Source organism: Erythrolamprus reginae, chromosome 1 (assembly GCF_031021105.1).
Source record: "Erythrolamprus reginae isolate rEryReg1 chromosome 1, rEryReg1.hap1, whole genome shotgun sequence".
In the NCBI taxonomy this organism is placed as follows: Eukaryota; Metazoa; Chordata; class Lepidosauria; order Squamata; family Dipsadidae; genus Erythrolamprus; species Erythrolamprus reginae.
In genome coordinates this window covers 109,647,226-109,674,270 of record NC_091950.1, presented here as the reverse complement: position 1 = coordinate 109,674,270, position 27,045 = coordinate 109,647,226, and the positions used below count along the sequence as shown (strand labels likewise).

The 27,045-nt window shown below is 42.0% G+C and overlaps 1 protein-coding gene across 1 annotated transcript in view; it reads right to left on the bottom strand.

The window, feature by feature from the left end:
• The window catches only part of NELL1 (neural EGFL like 1), a 478,454-nt gene that overhangs the window by 202,616 nt on the left and 248,793 nt on the right, over positions 1–27,045 (bottom strand). The window contains exon 10 of the mRNA XM_070761843.1: positions 25,969–26,091. Within this exon, the coding sequence (XP_070617944.1) occupies positions 25,969–26,091 (123 nt within the window). The remainder of the gene's footprint in view (positions 1–25,968; positions 26,092–27,045) is intronic.

Sequence of the window (27,045 nt, the reverse complement as noted above, 5' to 3'; positions counted from 1 at the left end):
GGGTCCAGGAAAACCTCCCCCACCAGCTGGGGGAAAAGGGGCCCAGCCCAATTAATGTATCTGTGCTCGAGGGTTGGTTGTTCGACTACCACCCTCGCCCGAGAGCCGAGTTGCTCTTGAGGGGCTTCTCCGAGGGATTTAGGATCCCTTATGTGGGTGTTAGGAGGGCCTTCATGTCCGACAACCTCAGGTCGGTTGTCGGACATGAGGACATTGTACGGGCTAAGATTCGAAAGGAGGTTTAGGTTTAGGTTTAGGTTTATTGGATTTATATGCCGCCCCTCTCCGCAAACTCGGGGCGGCTCACAACAATAATAAAAAACAGTACAGTACACAATACCAAATCCAATGCCCACCCATCCAGATTCCAATTGAAATTAATAATCTCATAAAAAAAACAGTATATATAAAAAACAGGCACACAGTCAGTCAATCAACAAAACAACATGGGCAAGGGGGAGGTGTTTTAGTTCCCCCATGCTTGACGGCAAAGGTGGGTCTTAAGGAGTTTACGAAAGGCAGGGAGGGTGGGGGCAATCCTAATCTCAGGGGGGAGCTGGTTCCAGAGGGTCGGGGCCCCCACAGAGAAGGCTCTTCCCCTGGGTCCCGCCAGACGACATTGTTTAGTCGACGGGACCCGGAGAAGGCCAACTCTGTGGGACCTAACCGGTCGCTGGGATTCGTGCGGCAGGAGGCGGTCCCGAAGATATTCTGGTCCGGTGCCATGAAGGGCTTTATAGGTCATAACCAACACTTTGAATTGTGACCGGAAACTGATCGGCAGCCAATGCAGACTGCGGAGTGTTGGAGTGATATGGGCATACTTGGAGAAGCCCATAATTGCTCTCGCAGCTGCATTCTGCACGATCTGAAGTTTCCGAACACTTTTCAAAGGTAGCCCCATGTAGAGAGCGTTACAGTAGTCGAGCCTCGAGGTGATGAGGGCATGAGTGACTGTGAGCAATGACTCCCGGTCCAAATAGGGCCGCAACTGGCGCACCAGGCGAACCTGGGCAAACGCCCCCCTCGCCACAGCTGAAAGGTGTTTTTCTAATGTGAGCTGTGGATCGAGGAGGACGCCCAAGTTGCGGACCCTCTCTGAGGGGGTCAATAATTCCCCCCCCAGGGTAATGGACGGACAGATAGAATTGTCCTTGGGAGGCAAGACCCACAGCCACTCCGTCTTGTCTGGGTTGAGTTTGAGTTTGTTGACACCCATCCAGGCCCCAACAGCCTCCAGGCACCGGCACATCACTTCCACTGCTTCGTTGACTGGACATGGGGTGGAGATGTACAACTGGGTATCATCGGCATATTGATGATACCTCACCCCATGCCCTTGGATGATCTCACCCAGCGGTTTCATGTAGATATTAAATAGCAGGGGGGAGAGGACCGACCCCTGAGGCACCCCACAAGGGAGAAACCTCGGGGTCGACCTCTGACCCCCCACTAACACCGACTGTGACCGACCGGAGAGGTAGGAGGAGAACCACTGAAGAACAGTGCCTCCCACTCCCAACCCCTCCAGCCGGCGCAGAAGGATACCATGGTCGATGGTATCGAAAGCCGCTGAGAGGTCAAGGAGCACCAGGACAGAGGACAAGCCCCTGTCCCGGGCCCGCCAGAGATCATCCATCAACGCGACCAAAGCAGTTTCCGTGCTGTAGCCGGGCCTGAATCCAGACTGCTGAGGACCTAGATAATCGGCTTCATCCAAGGACCGCTGGAGTTGAAGTGCCACCACCTTCTCGACAACCTTCCCCATGAAGGGAAGGTTGGAGACTGGACGGTAGTTATTAAGCACGGCTGGGTCCAGGGAAGGCTTCTTGAGGAGGGGGCGCACAACCGCCTCCTTATAAAGTGGCGGAAAGGACCCCCCCCCCCCTGAGGGCAGGGTCCTCGGGCCCTTCCCGGAGCCGCCCTTTCCGAATCTTCGTGTGTCCCCCTTAGGTGTGGTCCCCAAAAAGGCGAGTGGTGAATTTAGGTTGATTCACCATTTGTCTTTTCCAAAAGGGGAGTCAGTGAATGACTTCATTCCTGACGAGCTTTGTTCTGTCCGGTACGCATCCTTTGATGCGGCCGTGGCCATGGTTAGGGAGTGTGGGGTGGGAGCCCTTATGGGTAAATGCGACATTAAGTCGGCATTTCGGCTCCTCCCCATTCACCCAGGCGACTTCGAGCTGCTGGGCTTCCATTTCGAAGGTGGGTTTTACGTGGATAGGGCATTGCCTATGGGCTGCTCTGTTTCCTGCTCCCTTTTTGAGAGCTTTAGTACCTTCCTGGAGTGGGTGCTCAGGAGGCGTAGTGGCCTGGGTTCCGTCGTTCATTACCTTGATGATTTCTTGATGGCCGGGCCTGCGCAATCGGAGCAATGCTTTGCTTTGATGCGGGACTTCGAAGCCCTTTGTGCTCAATTGGGGGTGCCTTTAGCCTCCGAGAAGACCGAAGGCCCTGCCACCAGGATTACCTTCCTTGGTATTGAATTGGATTCAGTGGAGCAATCTTCCAGATTGCCCCTGGATAAGTTGATTAAAATCAGGTCCAAGCTTGAGGCGGTCTTGGGCTGCAGGAAGGTTACTCTTCGGCAGCTCCAGGAGTTGGCTGGGATTCTTAATTTTGCCTGTCGGGTAGTGGTGCCTGGTAGGGCCTTCTCTCGCCGGTTGTATGATGCGATGAAGGGGCTAAGTTTGCCCCACCATCGTACCCGCTTATGTGCAGGGGTCAGGGCTGACCTCTGCGTGTGGCGGGAGTTTTTGGAACGTTTTAACGGGTTGTCTTTCTGGCAGCAGGAGCTTCTTTTGGAAGCGGAGCTGCAGCTGTGTTCCGACGCCGCAGGGACTTGCGGTTTTGGGGTAGTTTTAGGTGACCAGTGGTGCTGGTCGGCATGGCCTCCGGAATGGAGTGCCTGTTCATTGGTTAAGGACTTGACCTTTTTGGAGCTTTTCCCCTTACTAGTGGCCTTAGAGCTCTGGGGAGAGCAGTTCAGGGATAAGACTGTGCATTTTTGGTGTGACAATCTAGCGGTTGTCCATGTTGTGAACGCCCTGTCCTCTAAGAGTGACAGGGTGATGCGGCTTGTCCGCCATTTTGTGCACAGGTCCTTGTCTTTGAACGCCTTGTTTTTGGCTAGGCACGTCCCTGGTTTAGATAACGGGGTGGCTGACGCCTTGTCCCGTGGTCAGTTGTCCAGGTTTCGGACCCTGGCCCCGTGGGCCCGAGAGTCGCCAGAGGTGTTTCCAGCCCACCTGTGGAGCCTGGGCGGGCTCTCGAGAGCTGGAGAGACGAGGCCTCCAGGGCGATCGCCTTATCGGTAGCTCCTAGCACCCTGCCAGCTTATCAGCGTGCAGGTAAGGAGTTTGGGGATTTCAGGCTGGGTAAGGGTTACCCCCATTGCTGGCCTGCCCCGGTTGAGCACCTAGCTGAATTCTGTGTCCTGCTGAAGGGGCGTGGCCTTTCAGTGAGGACTATCAGGGCTAGGTTAGCCGGCCTCGCCTTTCTGTCCAAGGCGGGGGGGTTTGGTGATTTTTCGGGTGATTTTCGCATCCGGAGGATGCTGGAAGGTTGGGTGAGGGAGCGACAGGGGTTCCCCTCCGACACTCGTCGGGCCCTGACGGTTCAGCAGCTGTCTCTGATTAATCAGACATTTGGCAGTCTGTGTGCCTCTCTTTACGAGGCTCGGCTGTTCAGGGCAGCGACTTGTGTTATGTTTTTTGGGGCCCTCAGGGTCAGCGAGGCATTGGCCTCCTCGCAGTCTGACTTGTCGCTCCGCGCCTTCCAGCTCGCTGATCTGACCTTTAGACAGGGGGGTGTCTCTCTTTTGGTGAGACACTCCAAGACAGATCAGTTACACAGAGGGGTTAGACTTGAACTCAGCGCAGCCACCGATAAGTCTGTTTGCCCGGTGGCTGCTTTGCAGCAATTTTGTGTTTTACGTGGGTCAGGGCGTGGGTACCTTTTTTTACACCAGGACGGCTCCCCCCTGACCCGGTATCAATTCTGGGCGATAGTGTCTAAGGCAATGGCTCAGGTAGGCATGGATCCCGCCGGCTATGGAACGCATTCGTTCCGTATCGGCGCCGCCACTAGCGCGGCACTTTCTGGTTTCCCGGCCCAACGGATTCAGGAGATCGGCCGCTGGCGGTCAGCGGCATATTTGGGTTATGTTAGGCCCGCTGAGGATTCTGGGCAGGGTTTAGGCTAGGTAACCTCTCTGTGTGTGTCCTCTTCCAGGTTCCCAGTCCAGGCAGAAACCGACGGCGCTGCTGTGTGGCCACAGCATGGTCTTCTGGGCCGGCCGCTCCGCAGCCAGAAGCGCCATCGGGACCCAGCTGTCGTTGGGACGGTGGGTCAATGTTGTTTGGATGGGCCGGAGGGGTATGCGGTGGGAGGGGCTCCTACCGACGTTGCTGGGTACTCAGCATCTCAGGGCGGTACCCGGCGCTGCTGGGCGGGCGGCTACCCAGGGTCGCGCCCAGATGGGACTGGGTGGTCGGCAGCCCATAGCCGCACCCAGATGGCTGGTCTTGCACCTCGGTGGCAATGACCTATGCCTGCTTGGCGGTCTACCGTTGATCGTCCAGGCGCGCGAAGACCTGCGGCGGCTTCGCACGGTATGGCCCACCACGCAAGTGGTGTGGTCAGAGATCCTTCCAAGGATCGTTTGGAGGGACGCCATTTCCCTTAGGGCCATCCACCGGGTTAGACGCAGGGTGAATAAGGCCGTGGGAAAAACTGTCAAAGAATTAGGTGGGGTTGTAGTGGCCCATCCCCTCATCACTGTAGATCGGCCGTGGCTTTACCGGGCCGATGGCGTTCACCTGTCAGAACAGGGGAACGCCATTTTCTTACAGGACCTGCAGCGGTCTCTGCGTGAGCTGGCGCAGATAGAGGGGGGAGTCGGGGGGCCAAGATAGAGATCTGACCCCCGCTCCGTGGCAGGTTAGGGGCGGAAATCTGGGTGGTTTCAGCAACTGCGCGTTCTCCCTTGGGCATCTTTGGGGATGATTGACAGGTTCTCTCCAAGCCCATGGTGGGTGCTACCTGCGCACTTGGGGGGAACCTGTCTTTGGGTCCCGCTATTGAAGTGCCAGGGTAGGGGTGAGCCGGCGGGACCCCCCTCATGCGAGTGTATGGCAGGGTCTCAGGTGAGGGAGAGGTCCCTCACCTGGACCAGCATCGACTACGCCCATAGTTGCCCAGGAATGTTGACCTTTTACGTCATTTCCGCCCCGGAAGTGTTTGTTTGACCCTGCAGGTCCACTGTTTCCGGGTCATAGTTGAGTATGTTGATTTATGCAAATTTATGCTAATTCATGCTAATTTAATTAATAAATTATGCAAATTTATTATAATAAAAATGACCCAAGTTTAAATCCAGCTCTTGTGTCCGAGTCGTTACTCCGTCTCTTCTGCAATATCGCCGGCTGACTTACCGGCCCCACGGCGCTGTTGCAGAAGGGCCGGGCAGACTCGGACCCTTCCGATGGCGGCCGCCATCTTGTTTTCGGCCGAAATCTCGCGAGGCGAGATTTCGGCCGAGAATGCCCTGCCCACGTGGCTGGGCATGACGTCGGGTCCGGGCGGGGCCTGCTGGCCCTATTTAAGGGACAGCAGGCCGGGAAGACAGCCTTTTCGCCCGGACCTGGTGCCTGAGCAGACACCCACCCGCCCTTCCCTATTTTGCAGTGTGCCTAGGGGGTCGCCTGCGGGGGCCGAATGGGAATTTTTTGCAGCCTCGCCCATTAGGCCAGGCTGTTTTTTCGCCCATTCCACACTGGGGAGATGGATGTGCGGTTAGGGGGTGTTTGCATTTAATTAGGTTAATTGGCTTACCTCTGGTCATTGGGTAGGCAGGTTAGGGGCGGAAATCTGGGTGGTTTCAGCAACTGCGCGTTCTCCCTTGGGCATCTTTGGGGATGATTGACAGGTTCTCTCCAAGCCCATGGTGGGTGCTACCTGCGCACTTGGGGGGAACCTGTCTTTGGGTCCCGCTATTGAAGTGCCAGGGTAGGGGTGAGCCGGCGGGACCCCCCTCATGCGAGTGTATGGCAGGGTCTCAGGTGAGGGAGAGGTCCCTCACCTGGACCAGCATCGACTACGCCCATAGTTGCCCAGGAATGTTGACCTTTTACGTCATTTCCGCCCCGGAAGTGTTTGTTTGACCCTGCAGGTCCACTGTTTCCGGGTCATAGTTGAGTATGTTGATTTATGCAAATTTATGCTAATTCATGCTAATTTAATTAATAAATTATGCAAATTTATTATAATAAAAATGACCCAAGTTTAAATCCAGCTCTTGTGTCCGAGTCGTTACTCCGTCTCTTCTGCAACATACTTTGCTCTCGCTTTCCCTTTATATCATCAGTACTTTATAACAGAATCATACCAGTGAATAACTAAGCATTTATCTCAGCCCAACTTTCTACTTTATGAAAACTTCAGGCAGTGCTTGAACAATGGTGTCATACAAGAATCCCCTCACTTTTCCATTCTGTAAAGTCTCCCAGAGCCTGTTATATTTCCTGGAGGTCAAGATTTTGGCAATTAATCATGTTCAGTTGCTCACGGCCTGACCTTGGGTTCTCAGCCCTAAACTTCTATAAACTTGAATATTCCCAAACTTGATCCCAGTGTGGATTACGCTTCTAGCAGAACGCACAACACCCACTAATACAGTATTGTGTCAGTTTGCATACAGCAGTTAGATGCATAGCACATGAAGTTTTTCTTTGATTTGCAACTTTACAGTTGGCAAAATAGCACCTGTCTCCTATACATTTAGGGGCAAGTGGCACTGCATTTTCCGCTCTTACATTTTATACAGAGTCATTGTCAAGTTTATGTTTATTTAGATTTGTATGCTGCCCCTCTCCGCAGACTCGGGGCGGCTCACAAGAAGTGAAAAACAATTTACAACAAATCTAAATTTCTACTAAAAACATTTAAAAAAACCCATTTTCTAAACACACATACATACATACATATCATTTATAAATTGTATATGCCCGGGGGAGATGTCTTAGTTCCCCCCTGCCTGACGACACAGGTGGGTCTTGAGAAGCTTACGAAAGGCAAGGAGAGTAGGGGCAGTTCTAATCTCTGGGGGGAGTAGGTTCCAGAGGGCCGGGGCTGCCACAGAGAAGGCTCTTCCCCTGGGGCCCGCCAACCGACATTGTTTAGTTGACGGGACCCGGAGAAGGCCCACTCTGTGGGACCTAATCGGTCGCTGGGATTCGTGCGGCAGCAGGCGGTCTCGGAGATATTCTGGTCCGATGCCATGAAGGGCTTTAAAGGACATAACCAACACTTTGAATTGTGACCGGAAGTTGATCGGCAACCAATGCAGGCTGCGGAGTGTTGGTGAAACATGGGCATACCTAGGTAGGCCCATGATTGCTCTCGCAGCTGCATTCTGCACGATCTGAAGTTTCCGAACACTTTTCAAAAGTAGCCCCATGTAGAGAGCATTACAGTAGTCGAACCTCGAGGTGATGAGGGCATGAGTGACTGTGAGCAGTGAGTCCCGGTACAGATAGGGCCACAACTGGTGCACCAGGCGAACCTGGGCAAACGCCCCCCTCGCCACAGCTGAAAGATGGTTCTCTAATGTGAGCTGTGGATCGAGGAGGACGCCCAAGTTGGGGACCCTCTCCAAGGGGGTCAATAGTTTCCCCCCCAGGGTAATGGAAGGACAGATGGAATTGTCCTTGGGAGGCAAAACCCACAGCCACTCCGTCTTATCCGGGTTGAGTTTGAGTCTCTTGACACCCATCCAGGCCCCAACAGCCTCCAGACACCGGCACATCACTTCCACTGCTTTGTTGACTGGACATGGGGTGGAGATGTAGAGCTGGGTATCATCAGCATACTGATGATACCTCACCCCATGCCCTTGGATGATCTCACCCAGCGGTTTCATGTAGATATTAAATAGCAGGGGGGAGAGGACTGACCCCTGAGGCACCCCACAAGGGAGAGACCTAGGAGTCGACCTCTGACCCCCCACTAACATCGACTGCGACCGACCGGAGAGGTAGGAGGAGAACCACTGGAGAACAGTGCCTCCCACCCCCAACGCCTCCAGCCGGTGCAGAAGGATACCATGGTCGATGGTATTGAAAGCCGCTGAGAGGTCAAGAAGCACCAGGACAGAGGATAAACCCCTGTCCCAGGCCCACCAGAGATCATCCATCAACGCGATCAAAGGAGTTTCCGTGCTGTAACCGGGCCTGAAACCCGACTGCTGGGGACCTAGATAATCGGCTTCTTCCAAGGATCGCTGGAGCTGGAGTGCCACCACCTTCTCGACAACCTTCCCCATAAAGGGAAGGTTGGAGACTGGCCGGTAGTTATTAAGTACGGCTGGGTCCAGGGAAGGCTTCTTGAGGAGGGGGCGCATGAGCGCCTCTTTATAGGATAATGGGAAGGATCCCCTCCCCAAGGAAGCATTGATAATCTCCTGGACCCAGCTCCGTGTCACCTCCCTGCTGGCTGAAACCAGCCAGGAGGGACACGGATCCAGTAAACAGGTGGCGGAACTCACAGCTCCAATGGCCTTGTCCACTTCATCAGGTGTCACCAGATCAAACTCTTCCCAGACAGATGGACAAGTACGGGCCCCAGTCACCTCAACTGACTCGTTGTCAGCCGACTCTGTTTTCCAATTGGAGTCGAGGTCCGGCCGGATCTGAGCGATTTTATCAGCGAAAAATGTGTTAAAATCCTCGGCACTACTCTGTAAGGGCTCCCCAACTCCCCTCTGATTAAGAAGGGAGCTGGTCACCCTAAACAGAGCGGCCGGGCAGGATTCCGCTGATGCAATCAAGGCGGCATGATACGCGCATCTTGCCGCCTTAAGCGCCACTTTGTAAGTCTTAATAAAAGCTCTTACAAGTGTTCGATCGGATTCAGACTTGCTCTTCCTCCATCGCTTCTCTAGATGTCTCTTCTGGCGTTTCAACTCCCGGAGCTCCTCGTTGAACCATGGAGCTCTACGGGGTCTAGTGCCACAGAGAGGTCGCAAAGGCGCAATCCAATCGAGAGCCTCCGCTGCAGCCTTGTTCCAGGCTTCCGCAAGAGACTCCGCTGAACTGTGGACGAGTGCATCTGGAATAACCCCAAGCGCCGTCTGAAAGCCCTCTGGGTCCATCAGACGTCTGGGGCGGAACATCTTAGTTGGTTCCGCCTCCCTGTGGGGAAGGATTGGAGCCAGGAAGTCAAGCCGTAGTAGAAAATGGTCTGACCATGACAAAGGCAATATTTCTAAGCCCCTTAGTCTCAGACCATTACTCAATTGCTCAGAGAGGAATACTATGTCGGGTGCGTGCCCTCCCTCGTGAGTCGGACCCTGTATTACTTGAGTCAGGTCCATGGCTGTCATGGTGGCCATGAACTCCTGTGCCAGTCCAGAGGCTTCGCCAAGTGACAGCAGGTTGAAGTCCCCCAAGACAATAAGTCTGGGGAACTCCACCGCCAACCCGGCTACCTCCTCGAGCAGCACAGGCAAGGCTTTTGACACGCAGCTGGGAGGCAGGTACATGAGAAACAAGCCCACCTGAACCCCTAAGTCCAGGGATCTCCTTCATACCAAAGAAATACTGGGTGGGTAAGGATTGAATTGGGGAGTCTATTCTTCGAAGATGTTTGACATGACCTGGAACTCTGCAAAATCCCAGTTTGGAATTGTGGAGCTAAATTAGTCAGGAAGACTGGTGAAGATATAATAGACTAGCAGGTTATTTGAACCTTAATCCCATTTGATAGAAACCAGTTTTCTAGAAGCACTAAAATATAAGCAAATACAGAGTTACTTGAAATTAATTTATAAACAAAGGTAGCAATTTTATTTATTGAATATTTTATTATATCACATCTTTCTTGCATTGTTGATGAGGTGAATGAAAATATAAAACAGGATGATATTTCTAATATATTAGCCTTAAGAATGAGACACTGATCTTTGCAAGTTGTCAAAGCTTTATGACCGCAATAAAATGGTGGTTGATACATTGATGAGAATCAAGTCATACCTACAGGTTTCTGTGATTCATTTAAATATGAGATTGATCTAAAGAAATTGAATATCATATCAAACGCTGAAAAAAATAATGGGGGTATTTATTACTTGAATTCTTAATATGCAGCTGCAAAAAAGGAAAAATAAAGAAACCTGAACACCCCTGCTATATCATAGCAGCCAATAAATGACATATCCAACATAATTACCTTTGATGTAGAAGGATTTCTCAGTAAAAACACTGACAGATGTTCTAAAACATGTAATTACCAAAGTTTAATGAGCGGCATCCACATGACTGAATGAGACTGATTAGCAAAATATGGATTGCAATGAAAAGACAGTAATGTAAGATTTCAATAACTTCTCTGATTATGTAACATTTATAGCCTCTAACTCTGATTACTCTCTCTCTCTCTCTTTCACACACACACACACACAAATGATTCTGGCAATCATAAAAAAATTATTACAGTCTAGCTAGTAAAAGGGATATTACACAACCAATGCATATTTATAAGACCTAGTTTTAGTTTATAAATCATGCTAGAAGATGTGACTATTCTCTACCACCCCTATACAATTTTCTAGTGGGGAGAAATGTCCATGTACTTCATTACATATGCCAAAGAAGAATCATCAGAAAATGCAAAATAGAATTTCAGTCACTTTGTAGAACAAATGTCTTCTTTACAAGACAAGTTCATCATTTTCAAATGCCCGGTTAAAACACAAAAGCAAAGGGAAACTGCTCTACTGTCCTTTATGGACTGCATGTAATTTCATTTAAATTAGATACTATCCCACAACATCATACTGTCATCACAAATCACATAAATGGATGGAATGAAGTGCTTAAATAGCCCAGCTAAGTGAAGACAATGCCGCCGGCGACTTACCAGCCGGCGCGGGGTTGCGGCGTGGGTCGGGGAAGGAGGCCGCCATTGTGGGAGGCGGAGCCTGCGGCCCCTCGTCATCCCCAGGGGCCGCAGTGACGTGTATGGTGGTGCGGGCCACCCTTTGGCTGGGCGAGGGTGAGGCAGCCCTATAAAAGGGGCTGCCTCGTGGCACAGTTTCCCTCACCCGGCAGTCGGAGACACCCGCCCACCCTCCCTCTGCTACAGGGTACATATGATGGGTCGCCCTCGGTGGGGCCGAGTAGGAATTTTTTGCAACCACAGCAAATTGGCCGAGCTCTGGTTGTTTTTTCGCCTGCTCTACTCTGTACGTGGGAGTGCGGTTAGGGGGTGGTCTCACCAACTAGTGCCCCCCCCTCAAGGTCACTGGGGGGGGGGGGTTGGCCGATAGGGGGCGGAATTGGGCGTAAGCAGCAACGTGTGATCTCCTTTAGGGGCACCTCTACTGAGGTGAGGGGTGATCTCCCTCTCGGATTACAGGGCTCGACCGGCCTGGGTTCGGTGAGGGGGGTTGCTCCTGTGGCTCGCTGCATGGAGATTATCAGAGACCAGTGGCGAGCCATCCCACGCGCCGTGGGGGGCGTGGCATGGGGCAGGGCGCAGGTGTAATTTTACCATGACCCTGCACCCAGGCAAGGAGCTTTCGCCCAGAAGTTGCTCAGTTGAGTTTGGTTGGAAAGTTAACTCCGCCCCCATTTTATTTATGCACCACTGCAGGTCACGTGGGCTTATTTGGTTAAATAGTTAATCCAAGTTGAGTTAATAAAAGTGACCCTATTTATACCCATACCTTGTGTCCGACTGTTACTCCGCCTGCGCCGCAAATAATGCAATAGGAAGAGCCTTTTGAAGTCCACAGAATAAATGTAATGAATTTAGGGGCACTTTGTTTGTTTGTTTGTTTTTTTGTTTGTTCGTTCGTTCATTCATTCATTCATTCATTCATTCATTCATTCATTCCTGAAGGACTCTGGGCGGCTTAAGGTATACTAGGAAACACCCCAGTTACAGAATAGGTATTGATCCCAGTGTTTCAGATATTTTAACACACCCAAAAAAAATAGTGTAATTTACTTCTGGTAAGCAATACATACATACACACACACACACACACACACACACACACACACACACACACAAGAATGTATATGCATTAGTATAAGTTGATGTTGAGGTTATTGTTTTTGGATTGTGTTACAATTTTTGAAGCATTAAATGTTGTGAACGTTCATGATGATAAATAAAGAAACTGAATGTCAGAGACTAGACACCTTGTTCCATACATTCTATAGTATTTGAGTATAATTATAGCAACAAATCATGTGTCCAGAAATGAAATAATTATATTATTAGTATTGGGTATAAAACCCTGTGTTTTTAGCTCAATTTGTTTGTTTTTTTAAACATAAGTCAAAATATTGTTGCGTATCATAAAATATTCACACTAAAGTTTCTACATTTTCATGCACTATTTCATTTTTATGTTGTAAGCAGTAAATATGAATAAATGCCGCTCACACCCTTGCAGAATCTAAAGTGATCAGTGATCAGTCGCTGATTTCAATTGGAACATTTATAAGCCTTACACCACCAATGATAAATACTATTACTTTTTCCGATGTTAAGTGAGATTATTTACAAATCAGCATTGGGTAATCTGGACATTTCTAAGAAGGCTCCTGCAGCACCCTGAACTTCCATGCTATCTGCAATAAAGACTTCATACACAAATAAAAGACACATTGACATTTTCTTTAGTCAGTTAAGGTTCCAGCAATTTGCTATAACAAATAATTTTGATACCAACTAGCACTGTTCACTAGAAGCTATGAAATGAAAGAAAACATTTGGGGAAATGACAGCTGCTTTTAACATTTGGCAAAGCTGGAAGACATATAGATTGGACCATTTCTCCAAAATTAAGGCAAGGATTTCCAGAATTGGTATTTCTTTTTTTCTTTTCTTTTTTGTATAGGAAGTTGCATTGTTTTAATGTTTTAAATTTTTTTAATTGATTTTCCTATTTTTCACATCTTAATATTTCTAAGCAGATCCACATCCATATATATACACATTAATAATACATTTATAGTTTATACATTATAAATTGATTTTCCTTATTGTCCATTCTTACGTTCCCATCCCACATTGTCTCGTTGTCTTTATTTTCTTTATGCATTCATACCATTTGATCCATATACTATGGTATTCAGAGTCTTTTTGTCCATTTAGCTCTATTGTTAATCTGTCCATCTAATCACAGTCATATATTTTTTTAAAAAATAATTTTCTTCTCCAAAGGTGTCTGAGAGTCTTTCCATCATTATGCATATGTGATCCTTGCCACTGTCCCAATGTGTAAAATTAAATATTTAATGTTTTGGGGATATTGTTTCCTAATCATTCCTAGTTAAAAAAAACCTTCAGGTGTACACTCATTATTCCTGTTATTTCCTGCATTCATTTACATATTTTCCTCCAATACCGTTTAGCTTCGGGACACATCCACCAGATGTGAAAGATGGTGCCTTGCTCTACCATTGTTTTAATTTATGTCCTCTGTTCTAGGACTTAGAGCATTGGTTTTTTGTGTTTCTTACTTTAAAGAGTAGAACACCACACTATATCCTTTGAAAATAATGATCAAACTCAAAGATGATTTTTAAAGTTTTTTCTTCCATCAGAATATCAAGAATGTCTTGAAATGTATGTCTTGAAATATTTTGAACTATAGATTCTACTTTCTATTTTCATTGGTAATGATGTCTGGGAACAGCTGAAATTTTTAATGTGTCAACAGTTGAAAGATTGTAAGTTTCCTCCATTTAATTAAGGTTCTTCGATTTAGAAATCAGAATAGTTTATCAGTTCTTCTTGGAGGCTTACTATTATCAGATTGTCTTGAAAATTGAATGTTTTGCTGGAGAGGTTATTTTCAGATATCATTTTTTCAGATCATAAAATGAAAATCAACATTTACAGAATTTACCTCTCTACATTGTAGCAGACTCTCCAGCAGTTTTCAACTATTTGGTAGGGAGAAACATAAATAATATTGATGTCCCTTTTTTCTATGATTAAAAAATAGTAAAGAAAATCATTTCAGGGATAATAGGTGGTTTGCAACTTAGAACGGGACAATATAAGAACAATATTGCCTTTCTAAAAGTCTTCCCAGTAAATAGGGACATTTATCATTTTAAAGCAAAGCAACAAAGAGTGATAAAGTTTAAAATCAATTTAAAAACCAAACAAAGCAAAAATGTGGCGGGGGAGAGACCAATGTCTTGGGTTCTAAAGAAAAAAATAGAGTACAGTGTTCCCTTGACTTTCGCGGGGATGCATTCCAAGACCACCTGCTAAAGTAGAGATGCGGAAGTAATTATACTATTTTTGGCTACGAACAGTATCGCAGGACATCCCCTAATGCTTTAAACCCCTAAATTACCCATTCCCTTAACAGCCTTTATATTATTACTCATCATTATTACTGGTACTCACCATTGAAGAAGATACTTAATGATCCTGATATTTATTAACAATTATTTATTAACAATGATTATTTATTAGCAATAATTATTAACATAATTAATGATCTTCTTCAATCACCACTTCATTAGGTGGTGATGGACACTGAAGGCGATGGCGTGACAGACCTCTTGGTTTTCGTGATGAACATAGTTATGGGTAGTTGTTGACACATTTTCTTTTTCTGGGCTAACATGGCTCTGTACGGTGCAACAATGTTGTCAAGGGAGGCCTTAAATTGTATCGAACGAGTCATGTTGGGATCCCAACGTTCGACAATCTGTTGGAGATGTGCAGCACTTCTGTGCACTTCCGCAAGCCATTCAAGCGTTAGGCCAACCTCTTCTTCTTCCTCAGTTCATTCAGCTTCCTCTTCTTCACTCGCTGACTTGGTCAGCTCCTCCAGATCTTTGTCTGTCAGCGGTAGGCCATGCTTGTCAGGCAAACCATTGACTTCATCGGGTGTCATGTCACTGAAGCTTTCTCCACCCAGTAACTGTGCCAGCTTCACAGATTTAAGGGCTGCAGCATGTTGAATTTCTTCGGGAGCGAATCCCTTGTAATCATGCACCACTTCTGGCCCTAATTTCTTCCAGCAGTCATTCATTGTCTGTTTCTTCATATCCATTAAGGCATTCTGAATTTTCTTCCAACACGATGCAATCGTGTACTCATCCCAGTACCCCTTCAATGTGAAGTTTTGATCCATGAGACTGCCAAGGGAATTGCTCATGTACAGCACCTTAAATGTGCGGATAACACCTTGATCCATCGGCTGAATAAGCAATGTGGTGTTTGGTGGCAAGAATTCAACTTGGACCCCATCATGCTCATGCGCCAGGTCATCATGGCCTCCAGCATTGTCCATTAAGAGAAGCACTTTGAAATGAAGCCATTTGTCAGCCAGATAATCCTTCACCTCCGGGATAAAGCACTGATGAAACCAGTCCCACATGAGGGCTTTTGTAATCCATGCCTTAGGACTATGCATCCAGTACACTGGCAACCCATTCTTATTTCTGTTCTTTAGGGCTCTGGGATTTTGGGACTTATAAATGAGACCTGGCTTGATCATGGAGCCGGCCGCATTTCCACACATAATCAAAGTTATCCAGAGGCTTTGGCTTCGTCTTTCATTAAGAAAGTGCGTGATTGCATCCACTTCCAGAATAGGCCCGTTTCATCCATGTTAAAGACCTGTTCTGGAAGGTAGGCCCCTTCTTTGATTATCTCCTTAAACGTGCCATTGATGTACTCCTCAGCTGCACGTGTACCAAGGCAGCTTCTCCGTGCAATGACACGCTCCTCAAACCATAGCGCCTTTGAAAATTATCAAACCAGCCCTTACTTGCCGTGAATGTGGATGTGGTCAGAGAAGCAGTTGATATTGATGGCTGGGGGTAATTTAAGTCATTGGCACCATCATCAATGTCTTCTTCTTCAGCTGTATCACCTCCTTCTTTATTCGCCAGACGGATGTAGAGTTGTTTTGCCTTTGTCCATATTGTATTGGTATCCAATGCAATGCTCTTCTTACAGCAGTCTTGTACTCATATCGACAAAGCAGCTTCCACTTTAATAAGGTATTTATTTCTAGGCATCGCCATTCTTTTTGCTTCCTTGTTGAATGTGATCACAGCTGTTTGTCTTATCTTCTTTTCATCCTTTTGAATGTATTTCACATTCGATTCATTTATTCCATAATGCTGGCCAACTTCCGCATATGAGCAACCCTCTTTTAACATATCTAACAGTTCAATCTTCTGTTTAATCGTCAGCATCTTCCTACTCTTTTTACTGTCGCTACCTACACTCCAGGCAGAACATTTAGGAGGCATCTTGATAATAGTTTTAATAGTTGTAAAACTATTCACAAATAGTGCACGCTGGGATTGGGTGAGATTTCTGGAAATCCGCAATGGCAGATGAAAGTTTGATGATGACGCATGATGTCATGGGTGGGAAAAACCATGGTGTAGAAAAAAACCTGCGAAGTATTTTTTTATTAATATTTTTTGAAAAACTGTGGTATAGACTTTTCGCAAATGTCGGATCCATGAAAGTCAAGGGAACACTGTATACAACATATATCCTTCTGATATTAACTAAAGTTGAGATAGCATTCCCACCTTAGTCCAAAAGAATCAGAGTTATTGAGAAAAAAAACCTTTAGAAACATGTTTGGCTTTTTTGTTTCCCAAGAAATGAAAAAAAAACCCTCTCTAACTTCAGCATTGGTGTGATTAACCATAAATATTGCAATATTTTTAAAGAGGCATTTTTAAAAAATTAATATTTTGTACTGAAATATAAAGTTAGAACTTTGAAAACTAGATTGAAGCAATATCAAATGCCTAATTGATAAAAGAAATATTGAATGTTAATCTGAAATATTTTCTAAAATCTGAAACTCATTGAGTTTATTCATTCCTTTTTTAAAAAATTATCTTGAAAAATTATTATATGAAATGCTACTTCTTTCCATTTTCTGATAATATGTATTTTAACTTGAATATAAAGTTATATTTTCACACAGTATATTATTGATTGATTGATTGATTGATTGGATTAATTGGATTTGTATGCCGCCCCTCTCCGAGGACAATGACTATTTTTTTTTCATCTTGAATCAAAGGGATGCATATTTAAACCTTGAAATGTCAATCTCATTGTAATATAAGCACTAAAGAGTGAAATACTAGCCTTTTGTATATGCTATTTACAAAACTATTGATAAAATTCTTCAGTTAAATTCTATACTGAATAAAGGCTGAAAGATATATCAAATCTTAAAATTGTTTCAAGTGAGAAACTTTAAGAAAGTAATAGGATTACAAATCCTACAAGTTGATAGAGATGTAAAGTGACTGCAAATGGTTGGTTTAATATGCCTCTTGTAAATGAAGTTTTGAAGCTAGTAGAGTTCAGGATCAGGTGATTTGTGGTTCAAATTCCTAGTTGAAAGTTTGTTTATTAGAAAAACTACTCATAGAGAATATATTATAAAAATGCTTACCAATAGGAATGTACCAAAAAAAAAAGATGAACATACAGTATAACAACAATAAGATATGTACAGTATAGTAATTATAAAACTGAATCCACAATCTTTTCTTCTAGGTTTGATGCATAAAGAGCTTGAAAGAAAATTTGAAACTTTTGTTACTATATATTTTGATGGATGAGAATTTTATTTACATGAAGATGGAAATATACAGTGATTCTCACAATGAAAGAATGGATAGAAAAACATGAAATGTTGATTTTAGATGTTGATGCCTTTGCTATTACCGAAATAGCTTAAAATATTTAGAAATGTAAAGAAAAAGATTGATGTTGCATTTTTTTTTGTATTCTACTGCACTGAAAAACGTTAGATGTCACTACTCTTTTTTTCTTTTCCTCTGCATTTCACTTCTTCCTTCTTTCACTTTTTTTCTATTGATATTTTATCTTATACTAAACTTAAATAAAATCAACAAAAGAACTCATCAAGAAAGAATAATGTGTACAAGATAGTACATATGGTATAAACATAAACAAAAGCAAAGTAGGTATAGATAAATTTGGACAACAAAGTAGGTACAGATAAATTTGGGCAACAGGAGATGGATGGTAGGCACGATGGTGCGCTTATGCATGTCCCTTACAGAGCTTAGGAATGGGGTGAGGTCAACTGTACACAGTCTAAGATTAAAATTTTGGGGGATTGGGGAAGAAACCACACAGTCAGATAGTGGATTCCATGCATTGATGACTCTGTTGCTGAAGCTGTATTTTCTGCAGTCAAGTTCTGAGCGGCTTACACTGAGTTTGAATCTATTTTGTGCATGTGTGTTGTTGCAGTTGAAGCTGAAGTATTCTTTAATAGGTAGGACATTGTGGTAGATGATTTTATGAACTACATTTAGATCAGTTCTCAGGGAGTGGAGAGAATATAAATTCAATTAGTTAAATTAAATTAAATCAGATCGAAGGCAATGTAACTCTAGGTTATCTAAGCTCAAAATTTCAAGTCTGGTGGAATAAGATATTCTATTGCCAGTAGAGGAGTGGAGGGCTCTTCTTGTGAAACATCTTTGGATTCTCTCAATTATATAAATGTCCGATATGCAGTGCAGGTTCCAGACAGGTGAGCTGTATTTGAGGATTGATCTGGCAATTTTTTTATACACTCGGTTAGCAGTGTATTATTGCCAGAGAAGAAGCTATGCAACATTAGGTTAACAACTCTTAGTGCCTTTTTGGCAATGTTGTTACAATGGGTTCTGGCACTTAGGTCATTAGATATGAATATTCCAAGGTCCTCAACAGAATGAGAGTTGTTTACAAAGTTATGTCCTCCAAGTTTGTATTTTGTGTTCTGATTCTTTTTGCCAATGTGCAAGACAGAGCATTGATTGATTGAGATTTGAAGTTGCCAGTTATCAGACCATTGTGATACATGGTATAGGTGTTTTTGAAGGATAGAAGTATTGTTGTTGGTGTTGAATAGTTTAACATCATCAGCAAAGAAAACGGAGTTACTTATAATATGATCAGAAAGGTTGCTTATGTAAAGATTGAATAATGTTGGTTCTTGAATGCTACCTTGAGGGATACCACTGTTGATAGGTGCAGGATTTGATAGGGCACTCCCTATTTTAACCACTTGTTTTCTGCTTAACAAGAACGCAGTTATCCAATCTTGAAGGGGACTAGTGATAGTAAATGTGATAGTCTCTTACTGTAATAATGAGTCAGGGAGGGAAGCATTCACCCATGTTTCACAGACATATATAATGTCTACTTTAGCAGTTTTTAGTAAGATATATATGTATATGTGTATGTATGTATGTGTATGTACTGCATATGTATGTGTATGTTTGTATGTATGTATATATATGTGTGTGTGTGTGTGTGTAATATATGTGTGTGTGTTTCTACATTGAGAGGGTTTTTCTAATCCAATCCTTGTCCAAGAAGACATCATGCCATCCCAATCAAATAGCTATGCAATCTTCAGTGGAATTCTCCAGTGAGAGAAAACTGGAGGTAGACTATTCCAGTGTTTAACAGCAGTCATGATTTGGACCTTTCTTCTTATTTCAAGTTTGCATCTCCTGCTATAAAACCTCCACCCATTTGTTCCAGAAATTGATTGAGTCAAAAAAATCCTGATAAGATCATACTTAATAGAGTTTGCTTTCCAACGCATGTCAATGAAAACTCCTTCCACTAATAACTTCAGTTTTCTCTAAAAGATACAATATACAAATTGCTTGGAAAAAGTTTGGAAGAAAAGTTTGTAATATATGTAAAAGTGCGTATAAATCTTCTAATTTTTGTGTGAATGTTTACAAATCAAGAAAACATATTTATGTTTGAAAAAAGAAATTAGCATTCCAGAAAACTGAACACTTAGATTTTTTTTGCTTTCCTATAAATACGACTCTAAGCATTATAATGAACACTATCCTGGTTTCTAATTTCAGTAGCAGATTAAACAGCAACATAGGTGGCTATCCCTGCAATTCAGTACATGGTAATCTTCTATGTTGTCTAGAATTCTGATGGGTATTATTTATATCTAAAATTTCCAATCAAATAAGAGCATTTTCTTTCCTCTCCTCCACCTGCAGTCCCTTCCCATCATTCTGTTGAAAAAGAATCACCCACTATTTAGGAACAGATGGGGTGGGGCTGAAGGAGGAGAGATACATTCTATTTATGGATGTCAATCTGTCAGAAGAAAGCATTATTTTCATACCGTCCAATGTTCTTGAATTTCTACCACCAAAACAATTTGTGAATATAATTTGCTATGAAGGATTTTCAGACAGTGAATATTCACCTGAACCATCTTGCCTCTGAAACATTAATATGACATTAATTGACTCTTCTGCCTTCGTTCTAACAGCATAAAATTCTTCATACCATCTGTTGTTTCAGAAAACAAAATCCCTTTGAAGCAGTACGATATAACTTGTTTTATAATCCAGTCATAAATCCTCCATACATTTTTTTATCTATTACCTAGGAAAAAAAAGACTCTGATCCCATAATACTTGGTGATTAACAAAGCTTATTTTAGGATAATTCCCCAATGCTGAAAGCAGATGTCTCAAACCCATTTGCACGTGTAATAAAAAGATTATGCTGTCCACATAAAGAAGGCAGGACAGTTTCCTTGGAATCATTCGTGGGACATCAGGGAGCTAGGATTTCTTAAGCTTTAATTTAGTGATAACATATGGTATAATTACAAAAGGCTTGAAAGCATTGCTTTTTGATGCACTTATATTTTTGGCTCTAAACATTTTTATGAGTTCATTTAGGGGGGTGTACAACATTTTATCTATCATACAATTGCATAACACCCCGATTAGCTACAAAAAAAAAATCCATATTAAAAAGATGTAATGTAAATCCTAAAATAGAATTGATTTAATAGAGCAAAGAAAACTTCAATCCCTCAAAGGAACAACATGGCATCAAAAGGTTACGCAGCACTGATGTTAATGTAATGCAATGGAAATCAGTTAAATGGAACAAAGAGATTTCTTTTTATATCTCTATGTAGGGATTTTCAATAGGCCTTGGTTTTTATTTTAATTTAAACCATTATTATTAAATTTGAAAGGAGGCGGGGGGGGGGAGATGGATGAAGTAGAAAATGTAAGTCAGTTTTCAACTTTCTTATTTGGGTTATTAATATGGTTCAATGTAAAAGGTTAAGTTAATATTATCCTAAGTATTTCACTATTTTAATTAATGTTTTTAAAGTGTATATTTGTTTCATTTCCAAGTTTCATGTAAAATTATTAGTCATAATTTAGAACATATTTAATTGTGTTCCATCCATTTGTAGTCTTATTTGATTTGATGCTGTAGTTCCTCCAGTTGCTAATCAGAATTTAAAAGTGATTCCTAATGTTTTCTTTGAAAATGGTGGTTATGTGCTAAGGATCTATTGTGGAACCTGATTGTTTTTCTTTTTCTATTGTAGCTTAACTTAGAACTTACACCTAGGCAATCTGTCATCTGTTCCACAGTCATCCCTGGTCACAATTTTGCTACAATATTCAAACAATTAGATGATGCCTTTCACCAGATGTAGCAAAAGCAAATTAGGTTGACTATATTATTGGTAGAAGGAGTTCTACCAATAATATAGTCAACTTAATTTGTTGTTGCTACATCTGGTGAAAGGCATCATCTAATTGTTTGAAGATTGTATTACCAATGAACAATTCATTGCTACAGTGGCGCAGTGGTTAGAGTGTAGTACTACAGGCTATTGCTGCAGATCACCAGCTGCCAGCAGTTTGGCAGATCGAATCTCACCAGGCTCAGGCTTCCATCCTTTCAAGGTGAGTAAAATGAGGACCCAGATTGTTGGGGGCAATATATCCTGACTCTGTAAACTCTATAAATTAAAATTGTAATGTCTGAGGTCATTCAAATAAAAAAACCTTTTCCCTAATTAAAAAAAAAATCCCCAGAAGAGTGGGCTGAGAAAAAGTAGGCTGAGAGAGTAGAGATGTCCCTCTCCAGATCACGAGAGATTTTACCCCCTCCCCCCAAAAAAGTAAAAAGCAGTTATAAATGCTGAAGTCAAATAGATAAAAAAGAACCCACTCTCTTGAAGTACACATAGCAGACAAACAAACAGGGAACAAGCTTGTAAAAATTCCTGAAATCAAGTAAACATCTGATTATGGGCCTCCAGCTATTAATCTACCTGCACTTGTTATCCATCTATGAATGTCTGAAGGCTGGAGATATAAGCCTATAATTGTATTAATAGATACCATACAAAGGATCAGGATTATGATGCATAAGCTAATATCAGAGGAAAAAAATGGATGCACAACTATTTTGGGTGTGTAAAGAAAAAAGGTTTTTTTTAAAAAAAAAAAAGAAGATAGCCTCTATTATCATATCAAAATATGAAATAGCTTTAATGAGAAACACTTAAAAAATTTAAAGATTTTAAGATATAAATAATTTTGAATATATAACAGGGAGGCTATACATTCCCTAAGTGCAAAGAAGAATTACTGCATGTTTAAGGTAAACAGAAATCAAGTTGATAAAATAACAGAAATTTACACAAGTTTTATGTCACCCATAGTTGTTAATTCCGCATTATCCAGTTGTAGGATAGAAAAGAACAAAAAACAACAGGCAAAATCATTATGCTACAAATATAATTATGATAACAAATAATTTAGTGAAATAATAGTAGCAAACTCAATTTAGTTTCTGTACAGTTAGAAAAAAGTAATTTGGTTACTGGCCGAGATAGGCAAGAATAACTTCTCAAAATGGAATTGCAATTAAGTAATTTTGAGCATAAGCTCTTTTAAAAAATATATCATATATAAACCATTCAGAGACTTTTAAAATTGCTAAAATATTTGTTAGCATTTAATTTATGCCTGGATTGGTTGTATTGTCTAAAATCTCCCTCTGGTTGCTACATTATCAGCAAAAGTTTTTGTTTTCATTTTTTATCTACTGAAACAAGAATAGAAAACTATAAGAACTGGTCCCCTTCACCATGCATTAGCAGTGGGTTGCTTCTGGTTCAGCCCGATTCTGTGAACCAGTAACACCGGTGGCAGGAGGCTCCAGCCACCTGCCTGGGATAATAATAATTAATAATAATAATTTATTCAATTAGTATGCCGCCTCTCTCCGAAGATTCGGAGCGGCTCACAACAACAATACATAATGTACAAATCTAATGTTAAAAGAACAATTTAAAACCCTTATTATAAAAAACAAACACACCACCTAACAAACCATACATAAAAAACCATTGTAGCTAAGGGGCATATAGGGGATGCTTTTGTGCATGTGCAGAAACTTCTGTGTATGTGCAGAAGTGTTGTGCATGTACCCATGAGCACACAAACTGGTAGTAAAGGGGTTTAGAACTCACTACTGCCATGCATGTAATTAAAGTTCTATGTGGCACACATAATCAGATTATCTACATTATTTTCTTCAAATAAATCGGTATTATTAAAAATAAAATAAAATACAGTTCTTTGACACCATATTAATCTACCAACCCAACACATGAGAAGTTCAGATATGAAAAGTTAAGAAAAAAGAATAAAGAAAAACTTAGCCAAGAAATATAGGCTATTCCAGCTATATGATTAAAAACAGCAGGCTGAACATTTGCTGCAATAAAATCAGAAAATAATATTAAAAGCCTGAAAGAACCAGTCTCAACTGTCTCTGTAAAACATAATTATGAGTAGAAGGTGGCCTAATTTCTGTAGGAAATTTGCCATGATCATGGGGGTGTTAAAACGTATTCTGTACTGGGTATTTACCAGTCTAATATTTATAACTGGTACTTGAGAGTATCATAACAATCACTAATAATAAAAAACTCAATAATGTTGTTTGCCTCTTTTATAGACTAAGCACCAGAACAGTATTATATACAAGAGTGCTCCATGGTTTTTAATGCCCCACTATTCACTTTCAGAATTCCCTGTTGCTCATTAACTTAAACCTATATATTTTGCCTTTGTGAAACAGACGGCATCCAGCACCAGGAATAACAAATTAATAACCAGTGTCAAAGACAGCAAAAATACTAAAGTCTCTGGTGAGCAGTTCAAAAAATGGACTTAAGAGTAACAGAAGGTGAAAAGCAAAAGGAACTTCAGAAACCAAAGGAAGCATTGAGCTATAACATTGCCCCAAAGCTTATTTTGGGGTATAGAAATTGAAATAAGACACTGAAGATCAAATTGCACCAGAGTAAAGTAAGGGTGAGAGCTGGGATATCCAAGGAGTGGCTAGACTGTCTGGTATCTACCTTCAGGCTCCAGAGCAATTTGTATGCTAGCTCTGGTAGAGAAATCAAGCAAAATTTATAGCCCATTTCTACTCTGAAGAAAAACTCCGAAATAGAGCTTGCTACATCTAGCAGCTGGCTGATTTCTAAAAAGAGTCTGATAAAGGAATCTAATAAACATTTTTTGTGAATATTAATATTGGAACTGCATTGCATTGGCATCCATCAGTCTCAAAAGACCATAGTATCATGCTCTGGAACTACATGTTCAGTATTTAACATATTGTTATCCAATAAATAATAATAATAATAATAATAATAATAATAATAATAATAATAATAATAATAATAATAATAATGTGGTCACTAAGAACCAGTAATGATTTGATGGCACATTATCAATCAATCAATTTGTTGATTTGGTTTTCTGTTATTATTGGTGGTTTATTATATTACCTGAAGTGTTATATGGGAACTACGTTATTAAAGCAATAGTAGAGAAATAGCAAAGTCATAACAAGAGTAAGTAGCTTCATATTTATTTTATGTATTCAATAGGTATTTGATCTATGCTCTGTATTTTGTTTACCTAAATGGAAATGTTTCTGGCTTCCTTAATAAATGTATCCCTGGACTGTTCATGTGAGTAATTAATGCCAGCTTGTTCTAAACAAACACTTTTTGCACCATATGGAATTATTCCGCCAGCTGTTTCTTATGGATACTCACCATAGCATCATTATAGATCTGGATCTGGGAAGAGTTTAGTTGTAATATATACAGATGTTACCATTTTCTGGTATGAATGAATGAATGCCGATTTTGAATAATCTTGTCCCAGAAACTTGGGTCAGATTAGGTTTTTCTTTCAGCATGTACTGATTATTATGTTTTTAAAAAATTGTTATTAACTTTTATTATTGCCCTCTAACATGCTAATACATAACCCAAATATATTGTTCCACTATTGTATAGTGTGGCTTAAGGCTTTATGCCATGCTTTGGTATCAACAGACATAAGTCAACAGATACCAGAATACTGGATATGGGTTAACTGAGAAAAGTACATGATCTTATGGTTGGTTATTAATGACATATAGTTTGATGCAACCTTCCCTCATCTGCTGTCCTTTTCCTGTTAGGATTATGCATTCTACTTGCAAAAGCAATGATATATTTGAAATGCAAACTACTACCATATTAGTGGAGTGTAAAACAAACAGTGCCAAAGAATGAAATAATAACTATATATCTGCCACTTTTCATATCCACTGGCTTTTGGAAGCTTATTCTACCACTGAAAAAAATAGCAACTTAATACCACATGGATCTTGTTTAAAAGGCATTTACCCTTGCTTAAAAGCCATGTGCACCTAACCTAAAAGATAACAGGGGAATCCATGATACCACGGTGCTTAAAAATGCAGTTTGTACAACAATGAGATGAGTTAATAAACTATGCTAACTGGCAATAAGCACAAGCAGTAAACTGAAAGGGCCTCAGAATATCTTTCCCCAGTAGCAAATTATGCACGAATCAATTCTCATAATGGCTGCAAATGCTGGAATTGCCAGATGATAAATCAGAGTGGGAATTTGTAGCCTTACCCAGATCTCAAAACTGCCTGAACTTAGGCAACTGTCAGAAAATATTAATAGCCTCAGTTCCTTTTATTAAGTTGTTAGTACAACAGACCCACCTCGGCAGATGGTCCCATTCCCCACATATCCTGGTTTGCAGGTGCAGCGATGTCCTCTGATCGTATTGGTACAGATTGCATTCTCATCACAGTTGTGCTGTCCACTGTCACATTCATCACGCTCTACAGAAGAAGAAGAAAAAACAATGCAAGGAACTGTAAGGGAGAGGAAAGGTAGAATAAATTCACAGCGTGCCGATCTGACATTTCAAAAGTCATTTATAACTAATGACTCCATTGCTACAACAGCTGAACAGCACAAAAGAGACATTCAGTGGAGAAGTCTGACATCAACTCCATCCCAGTTTATGATTTATACCTGGTCATCTCATCTATTTGAGATATGAAGAGAGACCCTACGTGATAAAATTATTGGCAAAGTAGAACTGAGTGAAACAAAATGATAAATACTGGATTATTTCCAAAGCATCATTCACCATGTTTGTTCTGATGCTACAAGCTACTCATTAGATCAACTTAGAGTAGCTCTCTAGGACACATCTTTGTATACTGCATTTGGCTCCTGTTTAGAGTTAACAATATCATTTCTTTTACCCATCTTTCGAACATAGAACTTTGTAGTCCCAATTTTAAGTATTAATATTTTACTTGATTCAATAAATTAGGAATAAATATGTTTCCTGAAGCTCAGATAGAACCAACTATACTGAAGAGGTTTAAAGACAAATTAGGGAATAGAAACATTTTCTCACTCCATTTATTATTTATTCTTTACTAACGTATCCAGCCACACATTGCTGTGGCTCAACCTTGGAGGTCTCGTAGTTGCAACCCCCTGCTCAATTTTTATTCAGAATAACAGAGTTAATTTATTTATTTATTTATTTATTTATTTATTTATTTATTTATTTATTTATTTATTTATTTATTTATTTATTTATTTATTTATTTATTTATTTATTTATTTATTTATTTATTTATTTATTTATTTATTTATTTATTTATTTATTTATTTATTTGATTTTTATGCCGCCCTCCCTGCTGAATTTATTCAGAAGAACAGAGTTGGAAGGGAATAACAGGGTGACATTTGGACATCTCTCTCCCTCCCTCCCT